This window comes from Neoarius graeffei, chromosome 7 (assembly GCF_027579695.1).
Source record: "Neoarius graeffei isolate fNeoGra1 chromosome 7, fNeoGra1.pri, whole genome shotgun sequence".
NCBI classification, from domain to species: domain Eukaryota; kingdom Metazoa; phylum Chordata; class Actinopteri; order Siluriformes; family Ariidae; genus Neoarius; species Neoarius graeffei.
In genome coordinates this window covers 3394396-3414627 of record NC_083575.1, presented here as the reverse complement: position 1 = coordinate 3414627, position 20232 = coordinate 3394396, and the positions used below count along the sequence as shown (strand labels likewise).

General features: G+C 42.7%; 1 protein-coding gene across 2 annotated transcripts in view; it reads right to left on the bottom strand.

The window, feature by feature from the left end:
• Positions 1-1824: 1824 nt before the first annotated feature.
• The window catches only part of hif1aa (hypoxia inducible factor 1 subunit alpha a), a 51239-nt gene continuing 32831 nt past the window's right edge, over positions 1825-20232 (bottom strand). For both annotated transcript variants that reach the window (XM_060925145.1, XM_060925144.1), the window contains exons 3-14: positions 16846-16991; positions 16664-16748; positions 16466-16569; positions 16193-16389; positions 13361-13467; positions 12989-13136; positions 12703-12905; positions 12339-12517; positions 12105-12247; positions 11914-12004; positions 5562-5667; positions 1825-5377 (exon numbers count right to left, since the gene is read on the bottom strand). In XM_060925145.1, the coding sequence (XP_060781128.1) occupies positions 5313-5377; positions 5562-5667; positions 11914-12004; positions 12105-12247; positions 12339-12517; positions 12703-12905; positions 12989-13136; positions 13361-13467; positions 16193-16389; positions 16466-16569; positions 16664-16748; positions 16846-16991 (1574 nt within the window). In that variant the 3' untranslated portion in view covers positions 1825-5312. The remainder of the gene's footprint in view (positions 5378-5561; positions 5668-11913; positions 12005-12104; positions 12248-12338; positions 12518-12702; positions 12906-12988; positions 13137-13360; positions 13468-16192; positions 16390-16465; positions 16570-16663; positions 16749-16845; positions 16992-20232) is intronic.

Here is a 20232-nt window from a genome sequence, read left to right as displayed (position 1 = left end):
GGTATAGAGGTGTCGGAGCGGGACCAGAATTTGGCTATAAATACGGGAAGAAATGGACCAGGAGCTCATTTGGAATCGAGCTGCCGTTGAGTTCAGACCTCATCTATATCGAATTTGCTCAAAGTTACAGTAAAACTGTATCACCATGGATGCTGAGAGACTTGCTATGATTGGTGCTAAACCAACTTTATACCCCCGCCGAGCCAAAGCCCGCATGCGCAGAACGCCGCTATACCAACGCTCGCTACTGCTAAACCAACGCTCGCTACCGCTAAACCAACGCTAAAGCAACGCCGGCTTCAGCAGTGCACCGCTAAGCCAACGCCCGTGTTTTCGATTTTTTTCCCATTTTGTGCGCAGTGACGAGCGTTGTCGAAATTCGCCCCCCACCGTTCAAGGAACGCTCCAGCAAAGTTCAGGCGGTGTGACTGGGGCCTAACACCGCATGGCATGCCCTAAGCGTTTACAACACAGAATTCCAGGTTCTCCGCTCCAAAATCGGCAGCTTCAAAACAATTGATTTTTTTTTTTTAACCGACAACCAAAAAAAATTAACCGGTTGACGTTGATTCGGTCAACCACCGGTCAAACGGTCATCGGTTAACATCCCTATTCTACACAAAAATGACCATTCATTAGATTAGTCCTCTCGGAGGTCTGAGGCAATCGGAGCCACTTAACGGACACGCACTCCTCTGTCGCCGCACTACACATGCGTAGTGACAAGTGAGCGAGCGAGCGTTACGGGCCTGTTGAACCTATTGTACAGTAAAGCGCATCAACGATCTGTGATCAGAGAATTACTTTGGTGTTTGTATTGGTGTGTTTTTTTTTAACTTTTCTTTGAAGTAAACTTTTTTTTTTGACTGGGCGGCCAAAAATTAAGGCTCGGCGGCGCATTTATGAGTCGGCGGTAATAGCTCTTCTAGCCGTTATGACTGGGCGGGCCGCTGAGTCATTAATGATCGTGGAGAACACTGATGCAGTACGTGCGCTCTGGTTTTAACCTGGAAACGCAGGTTTAAAGAACAATCCCAACCTGTGTGCTGTGCTTGATGCAAGTCACACTCGCGTCTAAAACCATTCAGAAGCACGCGTGCTGTGCTAGCAGTGACGTAACCAGGAATTCATTTTAGTGGAATGAGGAAACGTACAAAATAAAATAAAATGCTCCTGCATTTCAGGTGGAGGTCAGACAGCAGGACTATCAGAGGAGAATTACACCTTGTATTATAAATCCTGATCATCTCTTCTTACAATTTTAATAGAGGCATTAAAATTTTATTGCATTTGTATCGGGATGCGTCTTGTATAGCTTGTATTCAAATCACGCGACTTTTTGCGTTTGCGTTTACTTCCGGTGAATGAAGGGGTGGCCAGGGAAACCGATTTGGCTGCCGTTATGTAAAGAGCTCATTTAACCGTCTCTGACCATTTCCACAGTTTCGAGGCGAATGTACAGTCAAGATACCTTCAGAAAGTTGTGATGGGATTAGATCCTTACACACTACTAAAGGATTTTTTCTGAGAGATGGAAAATGATCCGTCCGTTGAGTTCCCCGACATCTCCGACTACCTGGTGCTGCGGACAGCGTTCTACACGGATAAACAGACGGAAACCTGGAAGCAGTGGTTGCGTTAGACTTTTTCATTGTCCGTCATTTTGACGGACAGGGTCGTAAAAATTCCGTCATTGTCCATTATTATCTGTCATTTTATTTTAACTTTTAAATGGCAATGTATATAGGCTATAAATGCTATATATTTAATAACTTGTGTTTTCATGGACTCATTTTCATTTAAAAATTAATTCACAGAACAAGCTTGTATTATTTAATCATTTATTTATGATGCAAAAAGATGAACAGAGATTCTGACGTTCGGTCACTTGTGAACCCATTTTCCCTCCGCTAAAAACATTGCGGCTGTTGTGCCTTAACGGGCATATGAACAATGTTATTTTACAGCGTAGGAAGACAACTGCAGTTAAAATATGAACAGTCCACTACAACGATTTAAGTGACAATCTAATCTGACCTGTTTGCGTGAGCTCAAACCTTCCTTCTGGCCCGCATGGATTTAAATTGGCAGCTCGCTTGTGCATAATCAGAGTCGTCAACGGAGACTGCTGCCGAGGCAATGGTCATTACATTTTGCGTCTTTGCCTCGGACAGACGACTTCTCATTGACGTTTTAATTTTATTCTGAAGGCTGAACCCGCGCTCTGCTGCGACACTGGAGACTGGAATAACCAGCGCCACTTCAGCCAAAGTTCTGAAGTCGGGAAACATTTCTCCCAGGGAAGTGATCAGAAGCCGGCAAGAGCCTCTGAAAGTTGGATTTCCCGACCCTGCTAGTCCTCTCTTCATAGGGAGGAAATCCTGCAGCATGCCGTCTTTCTGCACCAGTGGTGCAGCTGCACCCCGCGGAGCCTGGAACCTGACACGGAAGGTCTTAAATAAAACGAAGTTATGTTTAAATGTAAGTTTGTCTACCCGTGCGCTCATTAAAATGATAGTTTAGCAGGTATTCGAGCAGTGATGTTCCTAAGCTTGCAGGGGAAGAATACAATAAATCGGCATTTGTTTCATTTTAAAAACAAGAAAACAGCTAGCCTAAACGAGCGCTATTGTACAGGCAGGGAAACGACACACACAACCCAATGCATCTCTTTTTTTTTTAATAGCAAAAATGACGTGTCTTCTGCAGAGAAGGGAAACATTAATCCATCTCACTGTGCTAGTGGTAGAAAAGTCAGAGCGCGGTCAGGAGCGTGATGGGGGGAACAGCCTTGCGCAGTGGCTGCAGTGTATAGAGGGCTCCAAGATGATGCTAAAAATAGTAACCATGCGGTCGGCGCGGCCATCTTGGAAGTCACTCGCTTCAGAGCGCGCATAGAGTACACATCATAGAGTACACATTCACCGATTCGTTTCCGCGTTAGAGGGCTTAGAAGCTTTGATTTTTTAAGAATTTAGACATCTGAAGTGATGGAGCACTACTGTGATAGTTTGGATAAGCAGGCACGGGAGCGTTATGCTGAGAAGGTACGTTTCATTGGGAATGTCGATCCATACACTGTTAGTGAGAAGGAATGGAAAGCTGACCCCAGCGTGTTGCCGCATAATTATCAATTATTTTAGTCAGTGAATAAAATGTAGGCCTAGTATGTAACTTGTACTAACAGCATGTGTACATAAACATTACTAGGCCTGGATCTTAAATGCCATTTGATGCAACAATGCACTGCAGTAGACATAAGCTACCTAATGTGACAAATATATCCATTAATCATTGCTGAAAGTACAGAGAAAAGATAATAGTTTGCATCACATTTATTTTAGTAACTATGAAATTCAAGACGATTTAACCTACCTGTCACAAAGTGATCAGAACAAATCCGGATACAGTCTAGTCCTAAATTTGATGGGTTAATGGCAGCCAGCCACTGTCGTCTCCTCCGCTCGCTTTTCTCCTGTGCTGCAATTCCCTGGTGAGTCACGACTTTAGGGAGTCTGTGGAAGCTTTTGCCACCCTTTCCCCCCGGCAACTACAGCCAACAATGACACATGTATTCGGCATTTCGCTTCGCTGAGCAACAACAATGCACTGACACAGCGACGTTTGACTTCCAATATGGCCGCCGCCGGGTTCGTGCTGATCTCGAAGCACTCTATACATGAGCAGCCGATGCACTGAACATCAAGACTGCCGCAACGTCGGCTCAGACTGAAAGCGACGGCAGTGAAGACTATGTATACTGTATGTAAGAAAACTCTGCCACAACTTGCCAACCATTTCAATTGTGTGTTTCATTATGTTTTATTATTAGGCTATTATTGTGATTGGTAATGGTAACGGTAAACATCCGTCAAAATGACCGACGGCCTTCAGATTTTTCCGTCATAGCTAAAAAAAAATCCGTCAATGACGGACAATTGTCGGTTAACGCGACCTATGCCTGGAAGAGAACAACTTCATACATGTGTCTGGGTTAAAGATCTGGGGATCAGGACACTACGAGATAAATCCTGTATCGGTTTTGCTGGGGTAAGGAGGAATGCTTGCTAGGACGCTAAAGGTTTTGGTATCAAGCATAAACCAACCCCAGCTGCTTGATTCCCAATCCTCCCTGATCATCTCTTCCAGCTAAATCATTCACAACGATCCACAGAAACCCCTTTAAAAAGCTGTGGATTGGTGGATGGAGAAGTGATCACGGCTCACTATAACTGCACGGCCGGGGAAGCTGCTTTGTGCCGTTAATTAACTCGTGAGCTCTGCTTGTGTGTTTCCGTGGATCGCCTCAATTATCTTATTTCTTTAGTTCAGTGTCGGAGCTCAACCTACATCATCCCTGTAAAGATTGCGAGGACATCCTCCTGATAAATAACGTGAAAACATCTGCGCTAGTTTACAACATGGCGATCAAAAACACATCCGAGGACTGAAGCGTCTCCTGAACTTCAAAACATCACGAAATAACGGAAAATGGCGAGAAAAGTGACTTGCGACTCCAAGCGAAAATAAATCAGAGGAATTTACAAACCTTTCACGAAGTGATCACTGCAAACTCGAGCGTCTGCCCCCTTCCATCGCAGCGAAAGGTTCAAGAGCCACCTTTCTCGTTGTCTTTGGATCAAATCCTTTGCTCTTTCACCCTTCACAGGGAACCCGCAAGGAACTTATCAGTTTCATGGTTTGTTTGATTCAAGCAGAACGAAAGAACACAAGCGTAGGGCATTTTAACAACCAGCAGGGCGCCCCGGTGATCGTGACGCTTTGTCAGTGAGCTCAGCTGACGACCACTTACTGTCTTGCATATCTATGCAGCCCACCTGTTGAGGCTCGAGTTGATCGGGTCATGTCGAGTTAAAGGTGGTCATGGTGAGAGGCGGAGTTCGAGGTAGGTTAGAGACAGATTTAGCGTGCGTGTTAATCATACGGAAAATCTCGACATTAAAATATTTCACAAATTCAAGTGAACAAACGTAGAGATTTTTAAAAATGACTTTCAAATAATTTAATGCATGAGGAGATGAATGGTTCTTATTGGATGTTGAAATATAGTTAGTTAAATTTAGTGAGTCGTGCGCTTTCTGTAGATAACGAGCACTTTGGTTTCAACAAAAATGCCTTCAAATAAAATATATGAAAGTAAATGTGACATTTTTCAATTATAATTAGACAAACTTCTCTAAAGTGATGGAACAAAGATTAAAAGTCTTTTGCAAGTTCAGGCCGGTGCGTGCTGAAGCTCTTCCCCCAGCGCAGCAGGTTCTTACATGCGATGATGGGCGTATTTTCACATCCTAATGAGTGGTGTGTGGGAGGGGCTTAATGATGGCTCCTCCTACCATTATCTGGTTTAACATGTCTGTGAGACAAGAGAGTGAAAGCGTGACTGTAGATACACAGCCGAGTCCAGAAACAGTTCATATCACCGTGTTTTATTTGCGATGGATCCGTTCGGGTTTAAAATAAATAACTGTGTCGTCGTCTTTTCCTGATAAAAGATGGAATAAAAGCAGTTTGTGGTTGTTAAGTGGATCAGAACTCACCTGAGGGGAGCAGCAGGATGGTCAGAGTTTCTGGCACGGTGGCTGGTGGATGAGCCTCCGACACCGTGACCTTTGACCTCTTGACCGGAGGGGAGTCTGTTACCACCTGAAACATGGAACTCTGGGAAATAAAACTTCTGTTTGGGATTTTTTAACTGTTTAGTGTGGCATAATAAATGGTTCCGAGATTAAAGTGCTGTCAAGGTATATTTCACAATTTAGCAACCCATTATATACAACTAAAGATCATTATAGCGTGCGCGTGTGCATATGTATACGACCATTAGAAAATTAATGGTCGTTAATCGTCCCGCTTTTATGCGGCGTTCCTTGACTTTCGTGATGCTGTTGGATCAGCCTCATTGTGTAATGCTACAGTCCCTAGAGGAAATAAAGTTGCCAGAACAATACAGACAAATTGTTAAAGATGTGTATGACAAATCCTTTCTGCACGGATATCAGTTAACAAAACCTTGAGGTTGGGATTAAAACGGGACGCCCCTGGAGCGCTGTGATTTCATAGTGGCTTTAAACCAGTGGCTGAAATGGCTATGCCTTCTTGTCCCACCTGGCATTACATCTCCGAACCCTGTCCAGGCCTTTGCAGACGGTGTCCTCCTAACATCGAGGGAGGAGAACGTTATTACCAACATGCTCTCACAAACTGATCGCTTTCTGCAGTGGTCTGGGCTTGAGGTCAAGACCAGCGAATGTGCAGTGTTCTATGAACGGCGCAGCGGTGGCAGCAGGTGGTATAGGGCAAAGCACGCCCACCCTCCCTCATTTATTATTGCTGGGAACGAGATTCAAGTCTATGCAAGACACGAAACATATGGACACAAGTTTAACGTAGCTGGCGAATGGCAGGAACAGCTGGAAGTGATCTGCAAGGAATACTTTGCAAGATTAGACCAGATTGATCAATGCCGTCTGCCAATCTGCATAAACTTCAGGCGATTCGGGAGATAGCGCTTTCCAAAATTCAACATCTATTCGCCAACGTTCACATTACTAAAAAATGTTGAATGAACTGAACAATAAGACCGTGGAACTGGTGAGGAAATGGCTGAACCTAAACACACACACGACCAGGAGCGTCCTCTTTCTGAAAACTCAGAGGGGGGCCTTGGAGCTCCAAACATCGAGTGGATCTACACAGCTACCCGGATAAGTCACCTGTTGCGCGTGCTAAACAGCGATGATGCGACAGTTGGGGAAATGGCCCGGGGCTCACTGCTGCTAGACTGAGGGAAACGCAAGATCTCCCCTGTGGACAACCAAGTTTCCTTGGCTTCAAGAAGAAACCTGACAGAAAATTGGATACTCGTGCCAGTGGATTTGGGGTGCGCTCGGATTGGCCGGATTTGAACGACCTGTGCAGTCGTAACAGCATAGAGTTGAGCTGGATACATACAGTGGTGCTTGAAAGTTTGTGAACCCTTTAGAATTTTCTATATTTCTGCATAAATATGGCCCAAAACATCATCAGATTTTCACACAAGTCCTAAAAGTAGATAAAGAGAACCCAGTTAAACACATGAGACAAAAATATTATACTTGGTCATTTATTTATTGAGGAAAATGATCCAATATTACATATCCGTGAGTGGCAAAAGTATGTGAACCTTTGCTTTCAGTATCTGGTGTGACCCCCTTGTGCAGCAATAACTGCAACTAAACGTTTGCGGTAACTGTTGATCAGTCCTGCACACCGGCTTGGAGGAATTTTAGCCCGTTCCTCCGTACAGAACAGCTTCAACTCTGGGATGTTGGTGGGTTTCCTCACATGAACTGCTCGCTTCAGGTCCTTCCACAACATTTCCATTGGATTAAGGTCAGGACTTTGACTTGGCCATTCCAGAACATTAACTTTATTCTTCTTTAACCATTCTTTGGTAGAACGACTTGTGTGCTTAGGGTCGTTGTCTTGCTGCATGACCCACCTTCTCTTGAGATTCAGTTCATGGACAGATGTCCTGACATTTTCCTTTAGAATTCGCTGGTATAATTCAGAATTCATTGTTCCATCAATGATGGCAAGCCGTCCTGGCCCAGATGCAGCAAAACAGGCCCAAACCATGATACTACCACCACCATGTTTCACAGATGGGATAAGGTTCTTATGCTGGAATGCAGTCTTTTCCTTTCTCCAAACATAACGCTTCTCATTTAAACCAAAAAGTTCTATTTTGGTTTCATCCATCCACAAAAGATTTTTCCAATAGCCTTCTGGCTTATCCACATGATCTTTAGCAAACTGCAGACGAGCAACAATGTTCTTTTTGGAGAGCAGTGGCTTTCTCCTTGCAACCCTGCCATGCACACCATTGTTGTTCAGTGTTCTCCTGATGGTGGACTCATGAACATTAACATTAGCCAATGTGAGAGAGGCCTTCAGTTGCTTAGAAGTTACCCTGGGGTCCTTTGTGACCTCACCGACTATTACACGCCTTGCTCTTGGAGTGATCTTTGTTGGTCGACCGCTCCTGGGGAGGGTAACAATGGTCTTGAATTTCCTCCATTTGTACACAATCTGTCTGACTGTGGATTGGTGGAGTCGAAACTCTTTAGAGATGGTTTTGTAACCTTTTCCAGCCTGATGAGCATCAACAACGCTTTTTCTGAGGTCCTCAGAAATCTCCTTTGTTCGTGCCATGATACACTTCCACAAACATGTGTTGTGAAGATCAGATTTTGATAGATCCCTGTTCTTTAAATAAAACAGGGTGCCCACTCACACCTGATTGTCATCCAATTGATTGATTGAAAACACCTGACTCTAATTTCACCTTCAAATTAACTGCTAATCCTAGAGGTTCACATACTTTTGCCACTCACAGATATGTAATATTGGATCATTTTCCTCAATAAATAAATGACCAAGTAGAATATTTTTGTCTCATTTGTTTAACTGGGTTCTCTTTATCTACTTTTAGGACTTGTGTGAAAATCTGATGATGTTTTAGGTCATATTTATGCAGAAATATAGAAAATTCTAAAGGGTTCACAAACTTTCAAGTACCACTGTACAAGCGGAGCTCAGGTGACCGTCAGTGAGGAGCTAATCATGGACTTAAATGTGCATGTGGAGGGAACTCTACATCATGACGGAATCAGTAAAAAGCTTCACGGCCGGGCGTGCAGGTGTGAGATTCTCCAGTATTTTCACTCACTGGGTGAACTTGCGTCTTCAAGGCAAACTCGCGTGCCTTCAGTGCGCCGATCACACTGCTGCTCATGCAGCGCTGCACAATCCAGCTGTCAACGAAGGCATTCTAAAATCTGTCGCCAAAGCTAGACTGCAAGCCCTTCCAGCTCAGTATAACCTCTCTTTGTGGTTTCCGAGGCGTCGTAAACCATGCTGCTTGTTGCACAATGATAAAACAACAGAAACAACAGCGCATATAATGAATGGTCGTCCAGCATTTAAAGGCCTGTACACCGCTCGGCATGATCGCATCGTTAATATAACTGCGGTAGAGCTGCGGAAAGTATACGGACAATCTGTAATACATGCAAACAGAAAAATACAGTCGAGCTGGTTTTCAAATTTGATGAACAATGTTGCTCTGAAAAATGTTCTAAAAGACTCCCCTAACTCCCCTGACATAGCTGCTGTTGATGAGATTTTAAAAACTATTGTGATGTTGGAAGTGGGATGCTGTTTTGATGCAGATATGGACTTGTGTTTTTCTGAGAAAATGATAAAATACCAGCCATTAGTGGACGCTCTGAGAGTAGGTGCTATAGTACAAATCTGGTGGGTCTCATTTATGGTCGGCTTGGACACGTCCATAGACTCTGTGTTAGAGAGCTGCAGATAGCTGGCCGAAACAAGAAGAACTCAAAGCAGTGAGCAAAATATCGCTCTGTGTCAGCAACAGTGATGGGAATAACGGCGTTAGAAATAAACGGCATTACTTTTTCTTAGTAACGAGTAATCTAACTAATTACTTTTTACATCGTTATAATGCCGTTCCCGTTACTTACAATAAAATACTGTGCATAACTTTATTAAAGCTGTTCTCATGTGGCACGCTGCTCGCTCAGCCTTTCTTTACTCTGCTTTAGTGTGGGGCGGGGAGATGCGAGACAACAGCATAGTAAGCCAATCAGAGTAGATTTAGACAGCATACGTAGGTAGTAGGGCTGCACGATTATGGAAAAAATGATAATCACGATTATCTTGATCAAAATTGTAATCGTGATTATTAATCACGATTATTCTTGATGTTAGGGAAATCACTTAAATTTTATTTCACTATATTCAAACAAACAATATGAACAGCTTTCAGTGCAGAATGAAATTTAAAAGAGAAATTCTGATTTCCAAATGACAAATAAATGAAATTTATCCAAGAAATTACCAAAGGATGAAGGAACTGAAAACTCAATTGCAACAATTACATAGCATTATACTGAGGCCTACAAGTTTTTAGCTAGAGAGACCAGCCTATCAACATGCTCTGGCTTTAAACATGAGCGAATGCAGGTCACAGCATTGCCTCCAGCGCAAAATAGTCTGTTGTTCCGACATAGTTAGCTTTTCTCTCTCACCTCAATCTGCTACCTACTCTCACGCTATCACCCCTTGAAGAAGAAACCGCTGCACTGAAGCTCTGCGCACTTGGCCAGTGTTGCCAGATACTGCTAACGTTTTCCAGCCCAAAATATGTTCAAAACCCGCCAAAAAGCACTTAAAACCGCACAATCTGGCAACGCTTGGCTTGCTTGCTTATTTAGGCGGAGTAATGAAACCTTACACGCGTCGGTTCGCCCCCTAATGGTTTGGCGGAGTACTGGTCAAAAAGTGCTTAGATATTAGCCTGGGCCCACCCATCCTAAGCGTGACACAACACGAGGGCCTGTTCCGAGCTTAGTCTGGCCAGGCAGGCTATCTACAGCATTTCCAAGCCCCCGAAAAATCGGGAACCAATCAACTTTGAGCATCTCCAACGGCCCTGGGTAGAGGCGTGTTCAAGGCAGTGACGTAGTAGAACTGCGACCGGAAGCCATAGATTGTTTACAGAATCTATACCGGAAGCGCTTCATTCACATCACGAACATGGAGCAGCAGCAAGCCTTTAACACAGCGGTAGATGCTGTACTGAAAGCATTCAACAGGAAGTTCTCATTGAAAACGGAGCAAAGAGCAGCCCTGGAGGTATTTATTGAAAGGAAGGACGTTTTCACCTTGCTCCCGACCGGCTTCGGTAAGAGTTTAATCTACCAGTTAGCCCCGTCGCGTCACATACGTCAGAGGAAAGAGTGATGTGATTGGCTTAAGCTTCGTCACAGCCTTTTCTGGCTTCGACCAGTAGCAAACTGAGGCATTTCAGGGAGGCGGGTCAACCACGGGCTCTGGGAAACGGTTTGGCTTAATAGCTTGGCCAGACCAAATGCTCACAGAGCTTTGAAGTCGCGTTAGCCAGACTACTTAGATATGCAGTAGAGCCCGCATTTTAAATGGAAATAAATCGCGATTTTCATTTAATTTAATCGTGGCAGCCAAAATCGCGATTTTCAATTAAATTCGATTAATTGTGCAGCCCTAGTAGTTAGGCTCCGCCTACTGCACTGCGCACTCTTTCAATCGGAAGACCCAGCGATGGCGAGCGGTCAGCCCAGCACTGCGCTTTCACACTGGAAATACAGCCATTACTTTTCATTACTTGAAATAAAAGGCAAGAGTGTTTACGTGCAATGCACATTATGTCGAGGAACAAAGCGTTTGTCCTCGTCAGTGGCCAGTAATTAGTAACAATTTTAATAACTGCAAAAATATATTACATTTGATAGATGTCTTATCTCACATTGTCCCACAAATATATTAATATAGTGTAAATAACGTTACTAATTGGTTCTGTTAAGTGTCCATTTCAGTCATTAAACACATTTAACATTCACTTTTATTATGATTACACTAATTGAATTTGATTTTTTTTTTTTGGGGGGGGGACACAAAATGTAACGGAATAATTACTTTCCCTGGTAATTAGTTACTTTTATGACAAAGTAACTCCGTTACTAACTCAGTTACTTTTTGGGAAAAGTAACTAGTAACTATAACTAATTATTTTTGAAAGTAGCGTGCCCAACACTGATCAGCAATTCTAGGCAGTTTGCAGATATGGAGAAGGCGACGTCACCTGTATCCTTGATATACTTAACATCTATAGGTGGTTGTACGCCAGCACAGTATTTGTATTGATGTGGGAGTCACAAGATGCTCTTTGTAAATATTTGGGTGCTGTGTTGCTAAGTATTGGTCCTCCCAACTGAAGTAATCAAAATGTATACGACCATTAGAAAATTAAAGCGGTACAATCAAGAGGAGATCACACACACGTACCAGCCCTGTGACATGAGACAGAGTAGTAGTTTCAAATTTTCTCTTATGGCTTGGCTGACCTGCGGAAGACAGATCTTCATCCAGCTGTTCTCTAGGACAGACACACACACACACACGCCAGTGAAATAAGATTCATTTAACAAACATTACTGCGGCGTTGATGTTCAATGCACACGTCGTGCTGCGCTCACCTGTGCTGTGTGTGTGTTCCGGTGTTTTTCTGGGTGGAATCAAGATTCTCCGGACCATCCGTGCGTGTATCCATGTGGAGCTGATGATCATTATCCATGGAGATATATGGAGCCAACATCTCCAACTCCAGATCATCTACATCCTGAAAAACAAGATGGGACAAGACAGCTCGGCGATCCCCTGCAAAACAACACTGGGTGATGTAATCACAGGAATCAGCTGGTCATTCTCACCTGAGTGGAGCTGTGAGTGGACGAGACTGGAGCAGGGGAGGATGATGGGAAGGGGAAGTCCTCCAGCTGGGGCAGGGTGGCACAGGGTGGTTCAGTGGGCAGCGACAGAGGTGAAAGGATGCTGGTGGAGGGCAGCATGACGTCATTGTAGAGAGGAGCGTCTTTGAGCACTGACCTTTCTGTTCCCATAAACGGAACAGAATTTAACGAGTCACAGTGGTAATATTCATTTGATGATTCGACTTCAGCAGAAAAAGTTTGCCTTTTAACGGATTAAAATTACCCACAAGGTGTCATTTAAGTCACACATAACTACGTTCTTACTCCGGTGAGTTCTCGTTCATATTAACGCGACCGTGTATACCTGCGTTAGGGAAGTCCAGTGTGACGTCAGCCTCAGCCTCTAGCTCCGTTTCTCCGTCTCTCCTCTCCTCTTTCTTGTCCTCGTTTATCCGAGTCACTGCTTCCTGGCTCCGTGTCTCTCTCTCTGTCCCACTCTCATCCTCCTTTTCCTGCTTTATCACGGACTGATGGAGAGAGAGAACGAGCTCGGGTTCTTCAACACTGCTGCAAACAGACCACAGCGACACGTGCACACACCTGAATTACTGCACACACCCTGGATAACAACACGATACGTCGACACACACCTGAGGACGTAGTTGAGGCAGATGACGCACTGCGGTTGAGAATTTTTGTTGCTGTAAATGATGGTGGCCTGAGTCTTGACCCACACAAAGCCTCCACCCTTCACCAGCATCCGGTACTGACCTGTACAGGCCTGGCCCTTCACAAACACTACACACACACACACCACAAGACCATCATTTTTAAAACTTTTTATATAATAAAGTGAAACTTGAGTTTTTCCTTTTATTTAGAAATCTAGAATCTGGGAATATATATTATATAAATATAAATAAAATGCATGCATGCACCATTTTAAAACAAAAACTGTATTAAATGTGGACGTAGCCGTAATCAAACTGACTGCTGAGAATTGTGTTTTAATCGTTTCTTACAGGTGTGGTGTGTCTTGGTGAGACTGTCCGAGTCCAGAGCGTGATAAAAATCGTACACAGAACGTTGAAGGAGATCCTCAGGCTCATAACCCAATAAGTGTGTGACCCTAAACACACACACACACACACACAGGGAACGAAGTTACTCATCTAGTTTAAACATCAGTAGAGGAAGCTGCAGCATCTACGGAAGCCGAGAGAGGCCCTTCATATAATCCTTTTTTTATTCACCTTGTTATCCCGAGATAACGACATAATTAATTCAGGATCTCAAGAAAACAAAACCGTTATTTCGAGTTCTCGAGAAAACACAACTAATTCGAGATCGAGAAAACACAACTAATTCGAGATCGAGAAAACAAAACCATTATTTCGAGATCTCGAGAAAACACCACAACTAATTCGAGATCTCGAGAAAACAAAACCATTATTTCGAGATCGAGAAAACACCACAACTAACTCGAGATCGAGAAAACATCACAACTAATTCGAGATCGAGAAAACACCACAACTAATTCGAGATCGAGAAAACACCACAACTAATTCGAGATCGAGAAAACACCACAACTAATTCGAGATCTCGAGAAAACAAAACCATTATTTCGAGATCTCGAGAAAACACCACAACTAGTTCGAGATCTCGAGAAAACACCACAACTAATTCGAGATCTCGAGAAAACACCACAACTAATTCGAGATCTCGAGAAAACACCACAACTAATTCGAGATCGAGAAAACACCACAACTAGTTCGAGATCTCGAGAAAACAAAACCATTATTTCGAGATCTCGAGAAAACAAAACCATTATTTCGAGATCTCGAGAAAACAAAACCATTATTTCGAGATCTCGAGAAAACAAAACCATTATTTCGAGATCTCGAGAAAACACCACAACTAGTTCGAGATCTCGAGAAGAAAAAAAACATTATTTCGAGATCTCGAGAAAACACCACAACTAATTCGAGATCTCGAGAAAACAAAACCATTATTTCGAGATCTCGAGAAAACAAAACCATTATTTCAAGATCTCGAGAAAACACCAAACTAATTCAAGATCTCGAGAAAACACCACAACTAGTTCGAGATCTCGAGAAGAAAAAAACATTATTTCGAGATCTCGAGAAAACACCACAACTAATTCGAGATCTCGAGAAAACAAAACCATTATTTCGAGATCGAGAAAACACCACAACTAATTCGAGATCGAGAAAACACCACAACTAATTCGAGATCGAGAAAACACCACAACTAATTCGAGATCGAGAAAACACCACAACTAATTCGAGATCGAGAAAACACCACAACTAATTCGAGATCTCGAGAAAACAAAACCATTATTTCGAGATCTCGAGAAAACACCACAACTAGTTCGAGATCTCGAGAAAACACCACAACTAATTCGAGATCTCGAGAAAACACCACAACTAATTCGAGATCGAGAAAACACCACAACTAGTTCGAGATCTCGAGAAAACAAAACCATTATTTCGAGATCTCGAGAAAACAAAACCATTATTTCGAGATCTCTAGAAAACAAAACCATTATTTCGAGATCTCGAGAAAACAAAACCATTATTTCGAGATCTCGAGAAAACAAAACCATTATTTCGAGATCTCGAGAAAACAAAACCATTATTTCGAGATCTCGAGAAAACACCACAACTAGTTCGAGATCTCGAGAAGAAAAAAACATTATTTCGAGATCTCGAGAAAACACCACAACTAATTCGAGATCTCGAGAAAACAAAACCATTATTTCGAGATCTCGAGAAAACAAAACCATTATTTCAAGATCTCGAGAAAACACCAAACTAATTCAAGATCTCGAGAAAACACCACAACTAGTTCGAGATCTCGAGAAGAAAAAAACATTATTTCGAGATCTCGAGAAAACACCACAACTAATTCGAGATCTCGATAAAACAAAACAATTATTCCGTGATCGAGAAAACAAAATTATTTCATGATCTCGAGTAAACAGCTGAGAAATGGTTCATTCAGGTGCGCCAGGAGACTTGTGATATGCTGACTTTGGGGCTATTTCTCATTCTGTATAGACGCAACTTTGGTCATTAGAATGTCTGGAATAATCGATCACCTAATAAGGCAATATTTTGATCAGGGGTTGACACAGGGACAGATTGCATTAAGTCTTTTAATAAGGGATAATTTCAAAATTAGTCCGCGGCACCTCCGCAGAAGACTGGCCCCCCTCTCTCTCTCAAGGCATCGTAAAAAGCCATTTCTGCTCTGTTACATGTCCGACAATTTCTAAGTCTTCGTTGTCTGTCCCACAGGGGGCGCAGCTCTGCTAGAAATCTCAGCTGTTTTCTCGAGATCACGCAATAATTGTCTTGTTTTCTCGAGATCCTGAATTAAATTATGTCGTTATCTCGGGATAACAAGGTGAATAAAAAAAGATTATATGAAGGGCCTCTCTCGGCTTCCGTAAGCATCAACTACTACAATCTGCTTAAAAAAAAAAAAGTCAGCAAGTTAATCAGTAAGAATTGCTTTGACTGTTGCAATAAATCATTAATTTCTTATTTAATAATATTCCTTGCCATGTTTGGTGGAAAACTCAGCTCACACGTAGATGTGCTACAGCACCTTCTGCATTCAGGCGTCTTCACACAGCCTGATTACGCCATGCATCAAACTAGAGGCGGAGCCAAAATTTTCAGAACGCACTGCCCAGAGATTCTAGTGCTCTTCAGAATTGTGTCTCATATCAGGACGTGTCACACTGCCCCACACTCAGGCTTTCTTTTTGCCAAATACTGAATCTTTCAGTAATAAACACCAGAACAACGTTGCATGGCGTTCCTCACCGTTCATCGCAGTAGGAGAAGCGCATGTTGAGCGCATGTTTGCTCAGGAAAGTTCTGGAATCTAGAAGAACCTCGATGTTGGCTGGATGTGGGATCGGCTCACAGATCAGCACCAGGTATGACGCTGGCGTGCTGCCCTCTTCACACACACTGCTCTGTGTGCACTCCACACGGACGTGACCGGAACAGTGGAGAACCTGGAGCACAGGGGACAGGATTAGTTCCTTATTTTCTCTCCCTCTCTCTCTCTCTGTGTGTCAGTCTTTGTGGCACCTTCCATGTAGCAGATCTGAGGTTGACAGTGCGCCCCCTATTGGTCAGGGTGCACTTCATCCGCAACAAGCAACTCTGCTCATCCCTCATTTTCTTACAGGAACCTGAGAGAGAAATAAATTAAAATCGTACAGTAAATAATAAAAATTACAATAAAATACCTGACGGGGTCTGATAAAGTCCGAGTGTGTGCGAGACCTGTTCTGTTGACCAGCATCTCTCTGATCTCTTCATGGTCACATGGGTGAGTGAAATCAAACACACTCTGTCCTGACAGATCGATCTGTCAAACACACATCAAAGAGAGAGACGCAGAAGAAATAATTATATTATTTACGGTTAAGTTATCCTACATAGCATGCACGCATATGGTGTGTAACCTGAGGGATTCCCAGACACTTGCTGACGGTTTCTGATGCATAAACAACGTCTCCATCCTGAGACAGAATCATGAGGAAGCCGTCGAGGGCCTTCAGACAAGAAGCGCTCCACTGAGTGTCCAACTCGGACTGCTCGCCCATCATCACTACAGAAGGAGGAAATTCGTGAAACTGTGGCAACGAACAACAAACTAAAAAAATAGGGCACGCCCAACAGAAATGACCACAGAGCAATTTGAGGAAATGGGTGAAAGAAAAATCAATCACTGTTGGTCTGGACACAGCATCATTTTCAATCATGAATACCTGAGGCTTGCTGTATTTTCAGTAATGTTTTCATTTGCATAAAATTTACATACAGCCTTGATTCTTAAAAAAAAAAAAAAGTTGGGATACTGTGTAAAATTTAAATAAAAACAGAATGCAATGATTTGCAAATCGTTTTTGGCTTATATTCCACAAAAGTTCGGACAGGGGCGTTTACCACTGTGTTACATCACCTTTTCTTTTAACACCACTAAATATTTGGGAACTAAAGACACTCATTGTTGGAGTTTTGAAAGTGATATTCGTTCCCGTGCTTGCTTGACGTACAGCTTTAATTGCTTAACAGTCCGTGTTCTCCGTTGTCTTATTCTGTACTTCATAATGTGGCACGCATTATTAATGGGAGGCAGGCCAGTTTAGCACCTGCACTCTTTTACTATGAAGCCATGCTGTTGTAACATGTACAGAATGTGGCTTGGCGTTGTCTTGCTGGAATAAGGAGGGACGTCCCTGAAAACGGGTCATCTGAATGGCAGCATGTTGCGCCAAAACCTGCACGAACCTTTCAGCATTAACAGAGCCTTCACAGATGTGTAAGTTACCCCTGCCATGGGTACCAACACCCCCCCCATACCATCAGAGATGCTAGCTTTTGAACTTTGTGCTGGGAACAATCTGGACGATCCTTTTCTTCTTTAGTCTGGAGGACACGAGGTCCATGATTTCCAAAAACAATGAGAAACATGGACTCGTCAGACCACAGCACACTTATCCAGTTTGCCTCGGTTCATCTCATGTGAGCTCGGGCCCAGAGAATTCACCGGCGTTTCCGGACGTTGTTGATATGACTTTCTCTTTGCATGATGGATGCAGTGTTGAACTGTGTTTACCACCAACAGTTTACCAAAGTGTTCCCAAGCCAATGTAGCCATGTCAAGTCAAGTTTATTTGTATAGCACTTTTAACAATAAACATTATCGCAAAGCAGCTTTACAGAATTTGAACAACTTAAAACATGAGCTAATTTTATCCCTAATCTATCCCCAATGAGCACGCCTGTGGCGACGTCCTTTCTACGTCATGGGCCATTCCATGCCAATTCAACAAGGGGTTATGCTCGACCATCTCAGATTTCAATGAAATTTGGAGGGCTCAGAGATACTATTAAAAGAAGTTAATCCCCAAAACTTGAGCTTCCTATCACCAATAGTTTCAGAGATACAAGCATTTGAATTTTTCGATTTTTTTGTTTTTTTGCTCAAAACATACATATTTCAAAGTGCAATATAATCTTTATTATGCAAGATAGAAACCTAAAATTTTGCACAGAGAGACTCAATGTCTTGTACTACAAGCTTCAACTTAGAATTTCAATGGTCATTGTATATTAGATGGTGATTTTAATAAGGAAATTAAAAAGACAAATTTGCATTTTTTGCATTTTTAATTCATTCTGGAAGCTTGCCTGTGGCAGTAATGCTTAAACTAAGAATGTTATTCAAATCTACACAGAAATATCTACCAATTTCAGTTTTACCAAGTCTCCACTATTCCTAGTTTGTCTGTAATAGGGTTTTGAAACTCGCCGATTTCTAAAACATGCCATTTTCAGTAGCAAGAAATCCAATGTGGAATAGCAGTTAGGAACTTGTAAATTTTTTTCAGTAATCCCCAAGACCCATATTTTATATTTCAAAATTTTTGTTCTGAGTCTCTCAAGTATTTTTAAACTTCAGGGGTTTAAAAAATCCATTTTCACCAAATTCAAATTTTTGATATATTTTCATATAACTGATATTTGAGGGTTAATAAATGCTTCTATAGACCCCTTTCACTGACGTCACCCGAAACCGGAAGTAAACAGACCCTGCGCCATTTTGGAAGACCAACAAACTCGTGATTAGGGGGAAATAACGGCAGCGGTATGTGAACCCACGAGAATAAAGTGGAGTGGCAAACGACTTAAACAAATCTGAGCTGTTTTATTTATGATTTATTGGCCCAACAGTAGACTTGAAAGAAACCTGTGTGAGACTTGGCAAAAAACTGTGGATATAATGGATAAGTCTGTGCATGATCTGCGGACACTTTGAGGTAAGCAAACGCAAGAAATTCAGATTTAAAACATGCTAAATTGGCCCCAAGTTGATAACTGTATGAGGAGCAAGCCTCCCAGACTTCTACAATTTAATAATAATAATAATAATAATAATTTAGGATGGTTTGGGGCTTGCTCGCTGCTGCCAGGTTGGTTGTTGAGTAGCCTGACTGGTTTTTTTTTCCTTGCGTGTGGTATCATTGTTGACGCGAGGTTGTTTTTTGAACATGCCAATGCGGACACGATTTCCCCTGATGAGTTATGACTTCAGACGCGATGCGTGTGTGGAGGTGTGGAGTCCGCGTGATATGTGCGTAAGATAGGCTTCTCATGTGTTTGGAGATCCGCGCTCCGAGACAAGCGCAAGCACACACACCCCCAAGGGAAAAAAAGGGGCCCCCCGAAAATATCGGCATAGTTCGAACACTGAGTGTAGGCACTGGGTGTAAACAACAAATAGTTTACAATGTCTGGGTAGCAAACAGATGGCAGAATTGGTGTCAGGTCCTCCTTGTGTTTCCATTCTCCCTTGCCCCGAGTCTTATCATATGGGTCAAACCCATCAATCACAGCCAGTTTCTCCACATACCGTGCCCTTTCTGCAGCTGGTAATGTACTCACATAACCAGAATTATCATCCATCGTGTCACTTTACTCTCGCTCGTACTTTGTTTTATATTGTGAGTGCATGTACTTGGTCTTCCAATATGGCGCCTAACAAAATCTCGCGGCGTGGTGACGTCACGTGAAAGGGGTCTATAAGGCTCAAGTAGGTTAGGAGACATGTTTCTTCCTCAATTTTAAATAAAATTTCAATTAATGCTCAGTATTAATTATCTGTAAATTGATTTTAATCCAAGACTGTGTAGCATTAGCAATCAATCAATGACCAGCTATTGTGCACCAGTCAACAGCCAGCCTTATCAATATCAACACAGCACAATAGGTGACCTTTGATACCAGAACAGGTGGCTCATATCTTATAGTTTTAGAGTCTGTAAACTGCATACTTGTTCAGATAA